Genomic DNA, 17,335 nt, shown 5'->3' on the forward strand with positions numbered 1-17,335 from the left:
AGGCAAAATAGTCTTAAATGTGTGCATCTGTTTTGCATGCAGTGGTAAGGCTTTTCAGACTGCCCATGAATATCATGTGGAATTAACCCTACTAATTAGACTTCAGAGTTGTTCAAGTAAAAGGGCACAGCCCTGTGGCAGAGTGCCAAACACATGCCACTTTGAATCAAATATATGCCTTTCTGTTGTTCCTCCTCTCCTGCTGTCTGCATGTCAGTTCATTCCGTCAGGTTGGTATGGGGAGATGAGTCTACAAATACCAGCATCAAACCAGGACAGTAATTTTGTTCCTGGATAGGTATTTTATCCAAGGACAGAGTAAATGCTTGCGTACACACATACCTCATGAGAAGCAGGGGAATGGTGTGCTGTTGGCCCCATGTTGAGTTAGCTTGTTTTAATTAAGGAGATGGAGAAACAGATACTGTATGCTAACATGGCTTAGTGCATACTCTAGTTTTGTGTGAGACTACTCTGTAATGCATTTCTTCTATTACCAAATGTGATTAATGTGCCACACAGTGTTAACTGTGCTCTCTCCCCAAAGACATCAAATGGAAGGCAGCATGTAGAAGCTAAATTATTTGGAGAGGCTCAGTGATTGATTTAAACATAAAAGGATTAATTGGTCCCTGAACCAGACTATTAAACTGTACTGTGATCTTGACTGAAAGTGGAAGAATTACAAATGCATTGCATAGAATAAATGAATACATTTCATGGCTTTAATTCTTTCCCCTGATTGCTTTCTGTGGTTTTATGGACTACACTCCATTGCATGCTTGGTGGTGCAGAGGGGACTAGGTGTGGTCCTGATGGAATCGGATGTGGGGCAGAGCGGGCATCACTGAGTCCGAGGGAGCTGGAGCAGTGTCCACAGCCTGGATTCTCTAGCAACTCCTACCTGTCAGGATGCTGAGCATAGACGTCAGTTGTTACTGAATGGGGATCTAAAGTTCTCAGTCTGTGGGACACTGGTAAAGAGGAACAGCAGGTGAATGGAGCCCTTATGCAACTGTGTAGAAGGCTCAGCTCCTGAGGATAAGTGTGTAAGAACATAGCTGGAGAGAAACTGTGTCTCAGTTATTTCCAAGCAGTGTTGTCTTGTCTGGTTCTTGCTCTTGAGCCAGTCATGTAGCATTTTCTGAGGCACCGTGCCCATTTGTCCTTTGCAGGGACAGGAAGTGTGCTCATACACTCACATTTATGTTGGGGTTCTTGTGTGCCCCGCTGATACAGAGTCATCTGGGTGGCAGAACAAGTGAGTGTTTGGTTGGTTCGTGTGTGAGTTTTCCAGTAACAACTCCCAAGTTTCAAAATGGAGTATTAGGGGGTTCCCTTTGCCCTGCCTCACGACACTGTCCCTCATCCCTGCCAGGCTGTAGCTGTCAGGATGCCTGTTTCTCTGCCATCGGTCCTGATGGTCTGTGTTAAACCAAGGACAGCATATATGAGAGCCCCAGTAGGGGGCTGGAGAGATGGATGGCTCAGTGGTTAAGAGCAGTGGCTGCTCTTCCAGAGGGTCTGGGTTCAATTCCCAGCAACCACATGCTCACATCATCACAGCTCACAGCTGCCTGTAATTCTGTAATCTGATACCCTCACACAGACATGCATACAGGCAAAACACCAATGCACATAAGATAAAAATAAACAAACTTAAATTTAAAAAAAAAAAAAAAAAAAAAAAGTCCCAGTAGAGAGAGAGCTGGACTGAAAGGTCACTCTGTCTTCTGCTTTCACAGCTTTTTTTTTTTTTTTTTTTTTTTTTTTCCTGGAAAGAACCTGATGATGAGTTAGACTTGGCTGTGTGTTTTCTGTAGCGTATGTATCCTCAGTTCTCAGCTGATGTGCCCGAGCTCTTTGGTATCCCAGGAGGTGTTGAGCAGTATAGCCACGGAGTATGTAAAATCATGGACAGCACGGATAATATTCCAGTGATAAGAACAGTTAGGCTTCATAGTGTAAAATTATTTTCCTCAGCTGTCTCAACTTTTGGTTAAACTTTTAGGTCACAATTGATGGTTTTAAGCTCTTTGGTCATTGTAAAAAATTATCTTCTGGATGACTCCATCCAATTCTGCCTGTGGCATGCAGAATCAGATTGGACATCCCCAGGTAGAGTTGGAGCAGATGGATGGCCTGGTGGGGATCTCTGCCTTCTGCCCACCTGTGTGTGGCACTCGCTCCTCGGTGACACACGGAGTCTTCTGAGGCCCCCAACAACCTCTCTCCAGCTGTCAGGTCTCCCTGGCTGTCCTTTAGGGGAGTTGTAATCTCACACAGCTGTGGTTAGTTTTACACTTGTTGCCTACATTCATGTGTGCTGGGACGTTTCCTCTAACTGGATGCTAGTTCACTTAAGCAGCTACTGAAACTTCAGTTTTAAATTAAAGAATGGTGTAGGAACCAGGAAATTAACTTAACCAGGGCAGGTAAAGCGTCTGCCACAAAAGCTGAAGGACCTGAGTTCAGTCCCAGGGCTCACGTGTGTAAGAACCAGGGAAAGTACTATGTGTAACCCCAGTGCTTGGGGTGTTGAGACAGGTGAATCCTTGGAGCTCACTGGCCAGCCAGCCTGGCTGAGTTAGTGTTGGTGAGCTCCAGATTCAGTGAGAGATTCTCATTCTCTCTCTCTCTCTCTCTCTCTCTCTCTCTCTCTCTCTCTCTCTCACACACACACACACACACACACACACACACACACACACACAGAGAGAGAGAGAGAGAGAGAGAGCGCACAATTGATTAAGGCACTGATGTCAAACTGTAGCCTGCATTTGCACCTATACCACCCACATGCACGGACTTGTACACTCTGTACGTACATGTACACAGACACGTGCTTATACTTGTGTGCACACATAGCTGTGGGTGCTTCAGGTTTTTTTTTTAGGCATTGTGCTTTGGTAATTTCAGTGGCCATCTTTGTCCATTTCTGATGATGGCAGCATTCCATCAGGTACAGTTTTAAGTGGCATGCTATGTGTATAGTTAGTGAGGGGACCCATCGGTCCCCTTTGCTGTGCTTTTAACTGTTAGTGACTTGGGATGGAATGGTCTCCTCTCCTTCTCTGAGCAGTCCTTTGCTGATGGTTCCCTCACTAGAGTGATGGGATCTGGCCCTGCCAGTTGCTTGGTAGAAAGCCAGAGAGCCTTGGTGACATCTGTCTTTAGAAGACAGCCAGGTTGTGCATGGACTGGGCACTCTCAGTGCAGTGAAGAGAGAAGGCAGTCAGGAGGGCGCGTATGAGCTCAGTGCAAAGGGATGGAGGGATTCTTTCACTTACTGCTACTATTAATAAAGTTGGTACGTGCGATTGCTAAGTAGAAAAATGGTGTTTATTCAGATGATTTGACTTCACCATACTTTAGGATTATAAACTTTTAATTGCTTTCATGTTTTTAAATTATTAATCTTAGTAAATTTTACTTCATAGAAAATCTTTAAAGACAGATACATGAATAGATTAGTCTGACTTGCCTTAAAGTTTAGTAAATTTCAGATGGAGTTGTGTATACAGGGATGGAGAAATCATCTTTTACAATAACAAAAAAACTTAAGGGGAAACTCTACCTAGCTTCCTTCTTCTCTTTGCTCATGGTTGGGGGATTGTTGAAGCCACAAGGGACATGCACTGCCCTGCTGAGACAGCTGAGTTCTTCCTCATGGTCCCCTTCCTGAGAAGAGGGGCTCAGCTTGAACTGTGGCTTCTCTTTGCCCCACAGGGTTCCTGTTTGTCACTGGCTTCCAGTGGGGCTCAGACTTCATGCTGGTGTCTTGGCCTGCCCTCATTCCTGAGTTCCCTATTCCTGTCTAACTTTTACAGGATGTTACAGCAGCCATGCTGCCCGCCTCTTTCAGAAGTGCCTCACCTGGGCTCTGCTTGCCAGTGCTGCCTCCTAGCAGTGCCTTCCTTTTCGCAGGGCTGCTCTGCCTGTCTCTGTTTCACTGTGCACAGCGCTGTTGAGAAGGACAGCCACGTGGAGGATTGCAGTCCTCAGCTTTGCTTCAGGGTGTTAAGAATACAAGTGGGCCGGTGCCTTTGTTACAGTTGACAGGCTCAGAGTGTGCTCTGCCCAGCTCTCTCAGCGCTTTCTGTACCCTCTCCTGACAGTTTATAAGATGAACACACTAGGCCTTCTCTCCTCCACACATATAGCATATCTCTGGATTTAGGCCTCTGCCCCACTGAACTCTTGATCATGTCATCTTGTTTGATTTACTGAGTGACCTGCCCTCACCTTCCACTGCACAAGTGCACTCATTTTCTGAATGGCTTTACACTGACTCTTCCTCCTTGGCCTGCAACTTCTCGTGAGCCAGGACGGTGGACTTCGGCAGTGTAGACTCCTGGGCAGCGCCTGTGCACTGCACTCAGGCTGCACACTGGTGGGATGAACTAGAAGTTGCCTATGCTACAGGAAATCCTTGTTAGAACCTTAAAGAAACAGAACACTTTGCAGGATAGTACTCTCAAATTTACATGTTTATAATTGTAAGCATCCCCTCCCCCTTCCCTTTCTGTAGCGACTAGATACTGAGTGTGTGCCCGTGTGTGTAAATAAACACCGCTGTTTATTGGATCACACTTTGACTTGTAGGTGTGGTGTACCCAAAGCATCGCATGTTTTCTGCTGTTCCTTTACTCCAGTGCCTCTTTGTACTGAGTAACTGTCTCTCAGGCAGCTCTGTCCCAACATTCTCTCTCTCCTTTTTTCTTTATATTCTCTCAGTTGACTTTCCCCACTCTTTGAAAAGCTTCACAAGCTGTGACTCGGTCACCATTTGGTGTGGAGCATGTCGCAGTACATAGCTCCTTTTGGCCTCCCGACCTTCTGGCACTTACTCTGCTGGAAGGAAGAAAGTGCCTTGGCTGCCTCTCATAGTCTTAGCCATGACATCTACGTTATGATGGTGCTGCCCACCGAAGGCAGAGGAAGCTATGTGCCTGCACAGCCGCCTGGCACTGGAAGAGTGTGGGAGGTAAACCCTTGCTGATGGTAGCACCTTACTAAATGAGAGTCTGCTCCTGTTTGATTTTCCTCTTGCTGGGAAACCGGGCCTCCTTTGGGTACTGGTGAATGAGAGACTTTGCAGCAGTCCTCAGTCCGAGGCCCTGTTCTCTGGCAGGCAACTGCTGCATGTTGGAATGCCCTTAAAGGACTTGCCACACCACCCTGAGTGTCAGCTGCTCATTCTGCTCTCAGAAGGCAGAAAGTGCATGCTAGCATGCTTACTTCCTTCTCTGCTTTGTAAGTAGTGTGTTTAAAGGCATAACCAGGATCATTACTTTGAACAGGGACAGAAAGGAATCTCATGATGTTGTATTGATTTTTTTTGTATATATTAGTTTCCATTAAGTAAATAATTTCATATAATAGTAACCAAATGGAAGGGGTACTCTGCCTTCTTTCCTTGTCATTTTCATGCTTCCTGTTAGTCTCAGAGTGGCCTCAGATAGCTAGCTGATCCATACCCTGAAGAAATGGATGAGGTCATCAGAGCAGAAGGGGCAGTGAGGCTGATGAGAGAGCAGTGTAGACAGGTGCCCTCCAGGGAGGCAGAGCTCCAATGTCAGGCTTCCTGCCAGGGTCTCTTCTGTGTGGTGTCGGCTGCGGGGTGGCTTCCTGCTTGCTGTTGTTCGCCTGAGAGACAGCGGCGGCACAGCGCAGCTCCCATCTGCTTTGACTCTCTTGGCAGAGCGCTGCTGCTGCTTGCTGCGTGCACGAAGCTAGGCAGATGTCAGAGGCCTCAGCTACATTTCCTTCTAACTGGCAAGAACTCCACTGTGCCTTCCACTTAGCCTATGGGTGTCAGATTCTGTTGTAATGGTTCGGTGTTCTTGAAAACAGAAGCAAATAGCTTCTGACTTTAAACCCTGTGATAAAAGAGCTCCCCAGCATGACAGTTCAACAGTGGCGAGCTGCGTACATAGGCAGCTAGACCTGAGGGTCTTCTTACCTGGTCCTTAAGAACACAAGGCATCAACATTGAATGAGGAACAGTGATGGCAAGTTTGGTTTGCTTCGTTGTAATACTGTCTCTTTCCTACCCTTTTCTTCTTTTCAGAGTGACCCGAAAATCTTCTGAGACCCCACTTTGTATTTCTTGGGGTGGGGGTTAAGCTTGTACATTTACTTGTTTGCTCTTCAGACAAGTTGTCACTTTGAAGCTCTGATCTACCTAGAACTTAATCTGTAGACCAGACTGGCCTCAAATCAGAAAGATCCACCTGCCTCTCCCTCCTGGGCACTGGAATCATAGATCACATGCTGCGGTGTCCGCAAGTGATTCATGACAGCTGTCCTGTTAATCCCTGTGCTCTCCCATTGAGTGTTAAAGGAGCCTCTGAGACTGAGGCGGCTGTCTGGGCAGGCTGGAAGCTCAGGAGAAGTTTGAATCCAGGACAGGAGAAGCCTTCTCAGCTTCAGTGTGCTGCCGTCTGCCGCTGAGCACACAGCATGGAAGAGAGCAGACCTTGGAGCCATCAAGGTTAACCACAAATGCTCACAGCCTTTGGATCAAAGACAACTGAGTTATTGCCCCTGTTAAGTGAGGTCCTGGGAAGAACATTAGTCCTTTAGGTCACTATGACACTACTCTCGCTTTGACATAGATGTACCTGCTACACTGCCAGTCCAGGAGCCCTGCAGACTCAGAACTAATGTGCCACCAAAGGGACACTTTAATTGCCAGGGAACAGCTTATCACTAAGGATAGGGTGGTAGGGAAAAAAACCTGTGTATGTATACATCTGTGTGCTTACATGAATGCATTTTTTTGTATGCATTCACACACACACACACGTTAACAGTGTCCAGTAAGATCTCATTGCATTAGAGAACAATGCACTTGGTAACTTTTTTAGTGGAGTGATTTATTCTTCGTGGACTCTGATGGTAATTTAATAGTTAAGTACTGCATCATCTCTCATAACAAAAGCATTTGCAGTCAGGGCCTCTGAGGTGGCTCAGTAGCTCTGGCTGCCAAGCCCAGAGGATCTGAGTTTGAGCCGAGGACCCTGTGGTGAGAATCGGTTGGCTCTTGCTTGCTATCCTCCCGTATACACTGTGTTCCTGCAGGGACACACACAAACACATTTCACTTTAACATTTAAGGAAACAATATGCATAACAATATCTTCATTGCTTTGTAATGATAGTTAACTCATTACAGGAAAAGATGAGAATTGCTAAGACCCTCTCAAGGCTTCTGTAGAATACTGTGCCCAGGTGCTGCTCTCTGAAGAAGGCAGAAGCCTGACCAGCAAGAGACACTGTGAGCAAAGTCTGAGCTGCTAAAGGGAAACGTATTTCTCTGGAACGGAGACCAAATATCTGAGAGGCACAGACTGAGTTAATGGCAACTCAGAAAATTCCAGAGTGATAACTTGATTACACAGAAAGCGTTTAGGTAAAATTATCTGCATGCATTCTGCATTGTGAATCTGTTATCAAAACACTTTACACCTTGAAAAGAATAGGAGTTTATTAATATTCACAGTGCATTTTGAAAGCACATATAATAGCTGCATTCTGAAACCTTGGCTCAAGATGTAAAAATACCCTTTAAAAATATTGTAGGTAAGTGGAGCTTTCTCCTTTGTGGTTTTGCAGAGCCTTCCCCAGACACCCGTCAGTCAGCAGCCTTCAAAGGTGCCTTCGCTGAAAAACCATTTACTCTAGTAGGAGATTTTAAAGAAAACAATCTTTCAAGGTAGAATGCGCTGTCTCGCACCTCGCTGTACTCAGGCAGCCTGGTCTCTATTGTGTTCTGTTGTGTTTAAAAGACAGTTTCCCACCAAGTAGCTGAGGCTGTTCTGAAACTCAGCCCTCTTCACCCCGGTTACTTGTTTTATTTATTGTGTGTATTTGTGTACACAGCTCTGTGGAGGTCAGAGGACAGCTTACAGGAGTTAGTTCTCTTCTTCTACCATGTGGGCTCTGGGATCCAACTCAAGTCATCAGGCTTGGTGGCAGCTTCCTCTCCTCAGTGAGCTACTTCCCAGCTGTCTGCCTTTAGCTCTTACCCCCTGCCACAGCCCCGGGTGTCACCCACAGCCCCGGGTGTCACCCACACAGTCTGCCTCTGAGCAGCCTTTTTCATGAGAAGTGAACTCAGGGAAAGACCCATGTAGTGAGATTCTGGAATTTTTGTTTCTTTAAAAAACACAGAAATGTTATAAGAATGTTTTCATTTTAATCCCAGGTGTGGGATATGGGGATGTGGGGATGTGGGGCTGCGGGGCTGCTTCAGGCCATCCACAGCAGCTGAGTATGATTTGCCTCGTGCTCTAGCAGAGGTGTGGTTTTGCCAGCTGCAGTTAGTTTTTACAGTTGTGTGACATTTGGAATTCTGGAAAATTTTCAGAGGGTATGTAAATGCTAAAGCCCTGAGAAGTGGTTATTGGTCATTCAGAGGATTGGTTGCAGTCTGTTAGTAGTTGTGCTCAAAGAAAAAAGAAATTAGATTCACAAATCTCCCTCCCCCTACATTTTTTTCCTCTCCTATCTAAGTGATAGTGGATGGAAGTGGGGAGGGAGGGAGTGTGGTGGAATAAGGGTGGAAAAAGAACAACACACCAAGTAGCAAGACAGGGTATAGACCCAGGCCTCAGGTACCAGGGAAGGGCTAGCCAGGTGGCTGGTTTTTTTTTTTTTTTTTTTTTTTTATTATTATTAAATCATTTGTTAAATGTTATATAGTTCACGAGTGAATTAAACTTGGGTCTGAACACTGAAACAGAAGTGGATATGCCAGCACCCCTGAGATCCCAGCTATTACGGAAGCTACAGCAGGAGGACTGCACGTTCAGAAGCCAGCTGGGCTAAAGCACTGGAATGTGGCTCCAGAAGAGTGGTACATAACAGCACAGCACTGGGCTCCACCCCACACTGTTCAAACAAGGAGGGGTTTGCTTTCATCCTAGCCTTAAAGACCCCTCTCCTAACCTGTTCACATACCCAGCACAGCTACTCTCAAAACTCACTTCCTTCCTAGGGCTCTCCCAGTGTGACAGTGTTTACCCTAGTCTCTTAGCCTGTCACTTCTTGCAGGGAAGAGCTGTGCTGGTTGTGCACAGCCCTTACCAAGCTGTGACTCAGTGGCCTTGGGTTTTAACCTAGAACTCTAGATGCTGTTTAGTACCTTAGAAAAATGATAGAAAAATGGCAAAACCTGAAGAGGAAAGTGTCACAAAGGAAATTAAACATTGAGTTTCTGCTGCCGTCAAGCGCATCCAAGTGCAGCTCATGACAAATGTGATTCCTGGCTCAAAGTCAGTCAGTGGGACATCTCAAGATGGGTGACACAGAAGCACTGGGCCACATTTGGTCTTTACTTCACTTTAAATGGAAAAGATGAGGAATGGAAAGGCAGGCAACTCTACCCAAAGAGTGGCAGCACTAGCTGCAGGCGTGGTGCAGCTCTGTACCAGTGCTGAGTGTGCAGCCCGGAGTGAGTGTGCAGCCCAGCAGGGAGTGTGCAGCCCAGGAGCTGGCAGTCGTCCAGCCAGAGGGGGCTACTGAGCTCGTGAGGCTTTTCTGGCGCTACACCCTTCATACTACACACCTGTCCACTGCTTCTGGATACACAGGAGCGTGCTATTTCAAACACTGATATCTAGGGACACACCACAGTCTAAGGAGGAGGTAAGGGCCTTCCACTGCCCACAGACCACAGTGCTGGATTTACCTGGATTCCTTTGAAACAAACTCTTTTGATTGCTTCTTTGTAGCTGTGAATAAAAAGACAGGTTGAGGGAGTACCCTGAACCATGCTTAGCAGAGTGCCCTCAGCATCAGGGCTGAGGTATGCAGCAGCCTCTGAGTCTGGCTGCACCTGAAGGAAGAGTTTACTTCTTCGAAGACGGTTCAATAAATTGTCTTATCAACAACATCAAGGCACTTAAAAGTGACATTTTATGAACAAACTCCAGGTAATTATTTCAGCATTTCTTGCTTACACTTTTCAAACATTACACACTTTTCTTAAAACAGATGGAAAATACAAAGAACAAACTTTATGAAGAGTGGTTTGTATGCTTCCCAGTGGCCATTGTTTTTCTTGATTGTGACTTTTGAAAAACAAAACTCAGGGCCCAAGGGCTGGCTCAGTGGTCCAGAGTGCTTGTTGCACAATCATGGAGACTCGAGTTGTGATCCCAGCAGCAGAAGAAGCTGCTGTGGCCTTATGTAACACCAAGGTGTATGTGTTGGGAGGCAGGGCTAGGGTAGGTGGATGGACAGGTGGGGCTTCTTAGCTGCCAGCTTTAGAGGGAGGCACTGCCTGAAGGCACAGGGCAGAGTGTAAGAGGATAAAGGGCACCCACTTCTGCACTGTGCACACAGGCGTGCATGCATGTGTACACGTGTGCATGTGTGTATAGGGAGGAGGGGGAGACGGAGGCAGCTAGAAAGGTTTCTAAAGTAAAAGAACTGAACCAACAGCTCAGCTGACCCATAGACATAGAACTCTCCTCCACTGCCACCCCTGTCATTTGTTGCCTTCCTGCTCCCGTTCTCTCCCTGTTCTCACCGTCTTAGAGCTTGATATGAATACAAACCCTGTGAGGGCAGAGGCTGTCAGTCCCAGAGTTAACTTGGCTGCTCCTATTTGGTGGCAGGCACCCACATGGAGGCTCACGCCCTGCAGTTCCAGCTCCAGGTGTCCAGGGGCCTTTGCTGGCTGCCTCAGACTCATGTGCATACATGGCATGCGAAAACTCATGCGGGCAGACACACAAGATAAGGACAGTGCCCAAGCGTAGAACATTTCATACAGCATCATGTGCACTTGTTCTGTTGGTACAGTCCTGTGTTCTCACTGTCGATTCACGAATCTCATGTTATGAACACAGTACACCAGATGGGAAGGGCCTAAGTGAACAGCACGGTTTTGAGCTAGCTAATTGGAATGACATTGATTTCCAGGCCTGGTTGCAGCTGTGCCCTTGTGAATGCCTTAGAACTCAGATGGTTTTCAGCCCGTCCTCTCTGTAAGAGGAGGGAGGGCTTTTGTAGGAAATGGCCTGGATGGTACTAGTGTGCCTACGATGGGCGCCGAGACTGGTGTTTGTGCGTCTTTGGAGACAAGGGTACACCAGCGAGCTGTGACTTGGTTACCTGATGAGATGACGCAGACATTTTCTAGTGTGGGCTTTCCTACCACTGTAGCAGTGCAATGGCTAAGGATACTTGAGGTTTGCTGAGCACATAACCAGAGGGTTGTATACAGACGGCACCAAAGCCAAACTGGGGCAGAATGAAGGAGCATGCGCAGTGGGTACACATTACCAGCAGCAAGAGGCAGGACCTGTCTGCTCTTACCTCAGTAGCTTTCTGTGTGGCAAATGGCAGGTATCCAGAGATATGAAGGGTAGAGTGAATTATCTCCTTCACTCACCACATGCATGGCTTGCAGGAATGGCTAGGCTTTAAAGTATATTGTCCCACAGCAGTTTTATGCCAGGGTAAGCAAACTCTGTGCATGCACTTCCCCAACTCTTTCAACTTGGTAAAAGCAGATACACTACCTGCACTACTTCAGAACGTTTTCTCCCTCAGAAGAGTTTCCGCTGCAGTGTGCCCCCATCAGTCTGATCATTTAAGTGGCAGAATGGAATCTCTGGAGACAGCAGTCTGTTCCTACAGCTGCCTTGCACATGATAGGGCACCCTCAGAGAGACAGTCAGCTGGCAGGGGACAGGCACCACAGCCTCTGGCTGCTTCCTCCAAAGCTCGTGCTTTTTCTTCTACTTTCCTTGCCTTGTTTTAATTACCTCTTTTAAAAAGACATTTTGCTTTTTAAGTAATCAATAGTAAAACAAGTGATTGACTCAGATCTTCTCTTTTTCTAGTCACATTTCTCTGTTCTTCGTGGGCTGTGAGAACAGCAAGTAAATGCTATGTGACGTTACCTAAGGTCTCCTTTACTGTGCTAACGCATCCACTCTCTGTGGCTTTGCACTTACTGATCTTTTTGTTGAGTTGAGCTGAGCTTTTGCCTTTTTAAAGACCGGCTCCTTTCAGCAAACTCCACAGTGCTGTCCGAGTACAGGCCTGCTCCATGTGTCACTCTGGATCGTGCCCTGCCTTTGTGTTCTGCACTGCTTCCTTCACTGCTTACCCTACCCCCACCTCGTGGGGGTTTCTTTCAGGGTCAGGACCACCACTCACCAGCCCCTTTAGCTCTCTGCACATGCCTCATGCTTGCTAGCTGCTAGTTGGGCAGCTTCAGTTTCATGCAGTTGACAGCAGAGTTGGGCCGTGCACCTGTGACTCCCAGCAGTTGCTGTAAACAGTGCTGCACTGAGAAGAGGTAGGGGTGTGCATGGGATGAGTCACCTCAACCTGTCGGCTGAAAGATGGCCGATCTAGGGTCAGAAAAACTGGTTTGGTTCTGTTGTGTGCTACATAGAATTAATGTTTCTAATTACTGATTTTTGTAAAGGACAGCCAGTATTACTATTGTATGGCTTCAAATGTGTTCCTTTTTTGTGAACTTGGAATTTAAATGTATGGATATCAACAAGTCTTTTCTGAGTTTTTGAAAAAAAAAAAAAAAAAAAAAAAAAAAAAAACACCCCAAATGCACCCCCCTTGCTGTGTTATGCTGGGTATCTACTTCAGAGACCAAGTGCACTCTACTGACAGAACTTTACATTCTTAGTAAAGTACAAACCATCAGGGTACCTCACCAGACAGGAACATGTGTGCTTCCCTTTGTGGTAGTGATGGACTTCTATAAAGCATTATGATTTTAGTCTTGAAACAAGATTTTATCTTTTGAGGAGTGTTTCTGATATGCCCTGTCATAATTTGGAGACCTTGGGAACAGGAGCAGTTTCCCAGAGGTGGCTGCATCATCGGTGTGGTTTTGGTTCATAGGCAAATGTTCTTGAGGACACTTTGAGGAATGAGGATGTATTACTGCTGGCTCAGGACCAAAGCTAACAACTTGGAAAGACTATGCCACTGTGGTAACGTTCTCCTAGTGACAGACACTTGAGTAAATCAGTACAGAAATGAAAAGAATGTAAATTGTGGAAATAGACGATACAGTAGCTACACCCTTACCTCGAGTGGAGACAGTATGACCACGGCTTGCTGTGAACGCTGCTCTCACTGGGTTCTGTTGTTGTTTTGAAGTAGGATCTCTTAGAGTAGTTCAGGCTGACCTCAGCGCCTCAGACTCCCATGTGCTCAGATGACACGCATGTGATAACATGCTCCTACCATTTAAGCCAATATTATTTAACCTTATATAATGCTCTAAGCTGTGTGACAGTTTGCTACACTGTGCCCCAAATAAGCAAAGCCATTGCTATCTCTACAATAGGGTAGAATCTCAGCTCCAGTGCTTTGGATCTTGTCCATAATACACTCTAAAAGTAATTCTTCAAATTTCCCTTTCCTTCTTTGAGCTCCCAGGATTTGAGTGCTCATTGAGCAGGAGGCCCTGTGGGCTCTCCTGTCTCCAGCTGACAAGGGAGCTTCCTGTGTGATAGGGGCATCCTGTTGAGCACCTGTGAGTGCTAGTGACTAACACCTACTTTGTTCTGACACACCATCAACTGGAGGCTGCTGTTTGTCCCAGCAGATGAGAGGCATCTTGGCTGGGTGGCCAGAAGGGCAGAGCAGCATCTAGGTGCTGCTCAGTCCTGCTTCCTGCCAAGCTTGAAACCAAGTGTCCTGTTCTTTTTCTTTCAGTGAGCATTTGTCCTGTGCTTTCACATTCTTTCTTCATGGGGAGAGTAACGTGTGCACAAGCGTGGAGATCGCTCAGCACCAGCCAATCTATCTGATCACCGAGGAGCACTTACACATGGCCCAGTCTTCACCCGCACCGTTTCAAGGTCAGTCCGAGGCCACACGCTACCGTTTTCCTGCACCAGCACTGCCGAGTGCTGGTGGAGCTGCCTCTCCCAGTGGAGCGCTGTAGGAGGGGAGGGGATGAGGTGCTGTGGCTGGGTATAGAGTTTTGTAGGGTACAGTGGGGTCTTGTAGGAGGGGGTATGTGCTTGAACAGGTGGTTTAAAAATAACTGTGATCAGTTAATGCCATTTTTCAGATAAGCACATGTCTAACGTGGGCTTGGTAAAGCTCTGTCATTTCCTTTGGAACAAACTAAGATTGACAGGCAACACAGGCCCCACAAGTAACTGAAGGGGCCAGGCTGTGGTTGTGTCTGCCAACAAGGCTCTGCAGTGAAGTCACTGACAAAAGGTGGTTGCTAACAAGGAGAGCTGACTTTCCAAATCTCTTCAGTGTACAGTTGGTTAGTGACGTCCCTGTCAGCGGTATTGTGTTAGTTGCACACTCCTGGTGAGCATCTGGTTATAACTTGACGTCACGTTATCTTTATCTTGGTTCCAAAATAACTTTACATCTTTTGATTCCACTAAGCATTCTAAGTCTATAGCTTAATCTTAGGAATTCAAGATTTTCTATGAATAATAGATTTGAATGTTAAAAGCCATGAAAAATTTTTTCAGGCTCACTTTGATTTATCATTTCCAAAATTGTCTGTCTGAAAAAGACATGACATACAGAATGTAGTAGCTTGTACCCCAGTTATGTTCTCATTTATTAAAGAAATAATAAAGATAAGTCCACCTTTGTGGGGAGAGAGCTTGGATTCTTTTTTCTATTCTCAGTCTTACCTGCCGCCCCTCATCACCATCGTTTACATTCTGTTAGACTCTGAAAGTCAGGTGGCCGGGCAGGTGGCATGCCATTAACTCCAGCACTCAAGGCTGGATTCCTGAGTTCAAGACAGCCAGAACTACACAGAGAAACCCTGTCTTGAAACACCCTCCCACCAAAACAAACAACTATAAAATTCGTATAAAATTTAAAACAACCCAATTCTTAAAACACAAACTAAGACGTTGCACAGCATCTTACAACTTGTCAGATTTAAATACTGTTGTTTATTTGAATTTGAAAATGTGGAGGAACACCTGACTTCATCTCCAATGCTATCACTTAAAATAAAAGTATTTATGAAGATATAAAGGTCACAAGAGCAGATAAGTAGCTTTTAACCTCTGCAGTTGGGAGTGGTCATATTAGGAATAAAGGTCCCTAGAGAGCACATATTAAGTCAGCTATGCCTCTCTTCCTTCATGTAATACATTACTCAATTGCTGTAAAGACTGGCGGGACACTTGAAAGAAAGCGTCTTTTAAAAACTCAGTAGTAATATGGGAAATGACTAAACACCAATAGAGAAATTCTTTAAATGCTTTTAAAGCTAACCCCTTCCCCCCAAAGGCACCCGAAGCCAGGCGTGGGACACATCAGTAATCCCAGTTTTAGAAGGATAGAGAATTTCAGGTCAGGCTTAGGTCCATATTGGATTAAAGATAACTTTGGCTATGTGAGATTTGTCTCAGAAAGCCAAAAGGGGGGGGGGTGGGGGAAGAAATGGCTCAGTTAGTGCAGTGCTGGCTCCACACGCATGGGAGCCTGACTTTGCAGCATCAGGTCAGAGCTGGATATGACACACTTAGAGCCTCAGCTCTGGGGCACGGAGACTGGCAAATTCCTGGGGTTTGCTGGCCAGCAAGCAGTCTAGCCAGATCCGTGGGCTTCATATTCAGTGAGACACCTTGTCTCTCCAACTACAGCAGAGATCCAGGAAGGCAGCCCAATGGGTAAGGTTCCCCTGATAAGCACTCTGAGTTTAACCCTTGGGACCCAGGTGGTAGGAGAGAACAGACTCTGGCAGACTGTCCTCTTACCTCCATATTTACACACACAAATTAATTTAAAAGACAAAGATGTAGAGAGGAAGCCCTCTGATATTTATCCCTGGTCTCCAGACTCATGTTCACATACATGTGTACACATAAGACTGCACGCATACATGAAGTGCACACACAAAGCCGAAGGGAAATGGGATTCTTTCCCCTCTGAGTTGTCTAGCCCCTTAGAAAGGATTATTCCGAAGACTTGTTCACAGGGCTCCAGTGTAGGTGCCACAGTAACCCAGTTTGCTTCTAACTCCACCAAAACAATGTTGGCTTCAAAGACTGAAAGAAAACAGAACTAGTGTCAGCTCCATACTGGAGTTCACACGGTCTGAGCATGCTTATCACGCATCCCTGCAGAGTCACACGGGACACACAGGTAAGCTGTGTGCTTCACACTCTGGCCATTAAGGTCTGCTAGTAGGAGTTTTATCACTGTTATTATATGTTATTATATATTCTGTGTTGCCTATTATTCTTTGATGATTACACGTGTAGGGTTCTCAGGCTCCACATCAATGTTAAGTGCCAGATAGGCCTAGGTGTCCATGCCAAATGTAGTGTTCATATTGAACATCCATTATCCATAGGTAGGCATGTATTTTAATATGTAGATGATTTATATAGTATATATTGATAGAATTGAAAGTGTAATGGTCTTCCAACTTGATTATTTAAAAAAATTGATGTAATTAAAATACACATAAATAATTCTAAAGTAAACTTTAAAACCACGCTGTGAAAGACTTCAGGATGTAATTTAAAGGGTATGAAGTAGTGCTCTGGTTTAACCTAAAACAACCAAACGATAGGATTCTATGTGGTACTTGTCTCTCCTTCCACAGTACTGGTGAGTCCTTACGGCTTAAATGGCACGCTAACAGGACATGCATACAAGATGTCCGACCCGGCTGCCCGCAAGCTGATTGAGGAATGGCAGTGTTTCTACCCGATGGTGCTGAGGAAGAAGGAGGAGCCTCGGGAGGAGGCTGAGCTGGAGTATGACGATGACTTTCCGGTGGCAGTTGAAGTCATTGTTGGTAAGAAAGTGTTTGCCTGGAAGACTGTATTCTAGCTCCATTGTTAATTTAAAGAGATGACCACTCAGGTTCTCCACACCTGTGGCCCCTGCTTCCTGTCCCCTGTGCTGTCACGGCGACTCTGAGACAACATGTTCAAGCAAGTGTGCTTGTGGCAGGACTTTGTTTTTCCATTGGGCTGCTCACCTGAGACTGTTTCTCAGGCCTGCTCCTTCCTGTCCTTCCTCACAGGTGGTGTCCGGATGGTCTACCCTTCGGCTTTCGTGTTGATCTCTCAGAATGACATCCCAGTTCCTCAGAGTGCTGCCAGTACCGGCGGGCATGCCACAGTTGCACAGCAGGGACTTGGTAGTGTGAAAGACCCTACTAGCTGTGGGATGCCTCTGACGCCTCCCACCTCCCCAGAGCAGGTGCTTATAGGTGAGTGCAACCCAGCGTGCTCCTGGGAGGGATTCCTAGGCCACAATCAGCATGCCAGAATTCTTGATGGAAGTGGTGGAGACGGGTGAGGGGTAGAGTGTGAGATGACAGAGTGGC

General features: G+C 46.2%; 1 protein-coding gene across 4 annotated transcripts in view; it reads left to right on the top strand.

Moving 5' to 3' along the window:
- Window positions 1-17,335, top strand: part of Med13l (mediator complex subunit 13L) — a 216,841-nt gene that overhangs the window by 152,522 nt on the left and 46,984 nt on the right. For all 4 annotated transcript variants that reach the window (XM_076922605.1, XM_076922607.1, XM_076922606.1 and 1 more), the window contains 3 exons: window positions 13,714-13,859; window positions 16,604-16,798; window positions 17,030-17,218. In XM_076922605.1, coding sequence (XP_076778720.1) covers window positions 13,714-13,859; window positions 16,604-16,798; window positions 17,030-17,218 — 530 coding nt within the window. The remainder of the gene's footprint in view (window positions 1-13,713; window positions 13,860-16,603; window positions 16,799-17,029; window positions 17,219-17,335) is intronic.

The sequence above is a fragment of the Arvicanthis niloticus genome, chromosome 24, assembly GCF_011762505.2.
Source record: "Arvicanthis niloticus isolate mArvNil1 chromosome 24, mArvNil1.pat.X, whole genome shotgun sequence".
NCBI classification, from domain to species: Eukaryota; Metazoa; Chordata; class Mammalia; order Rodentia; family Muridae; genus Arvicanthis; species Arvicanthis niloticus.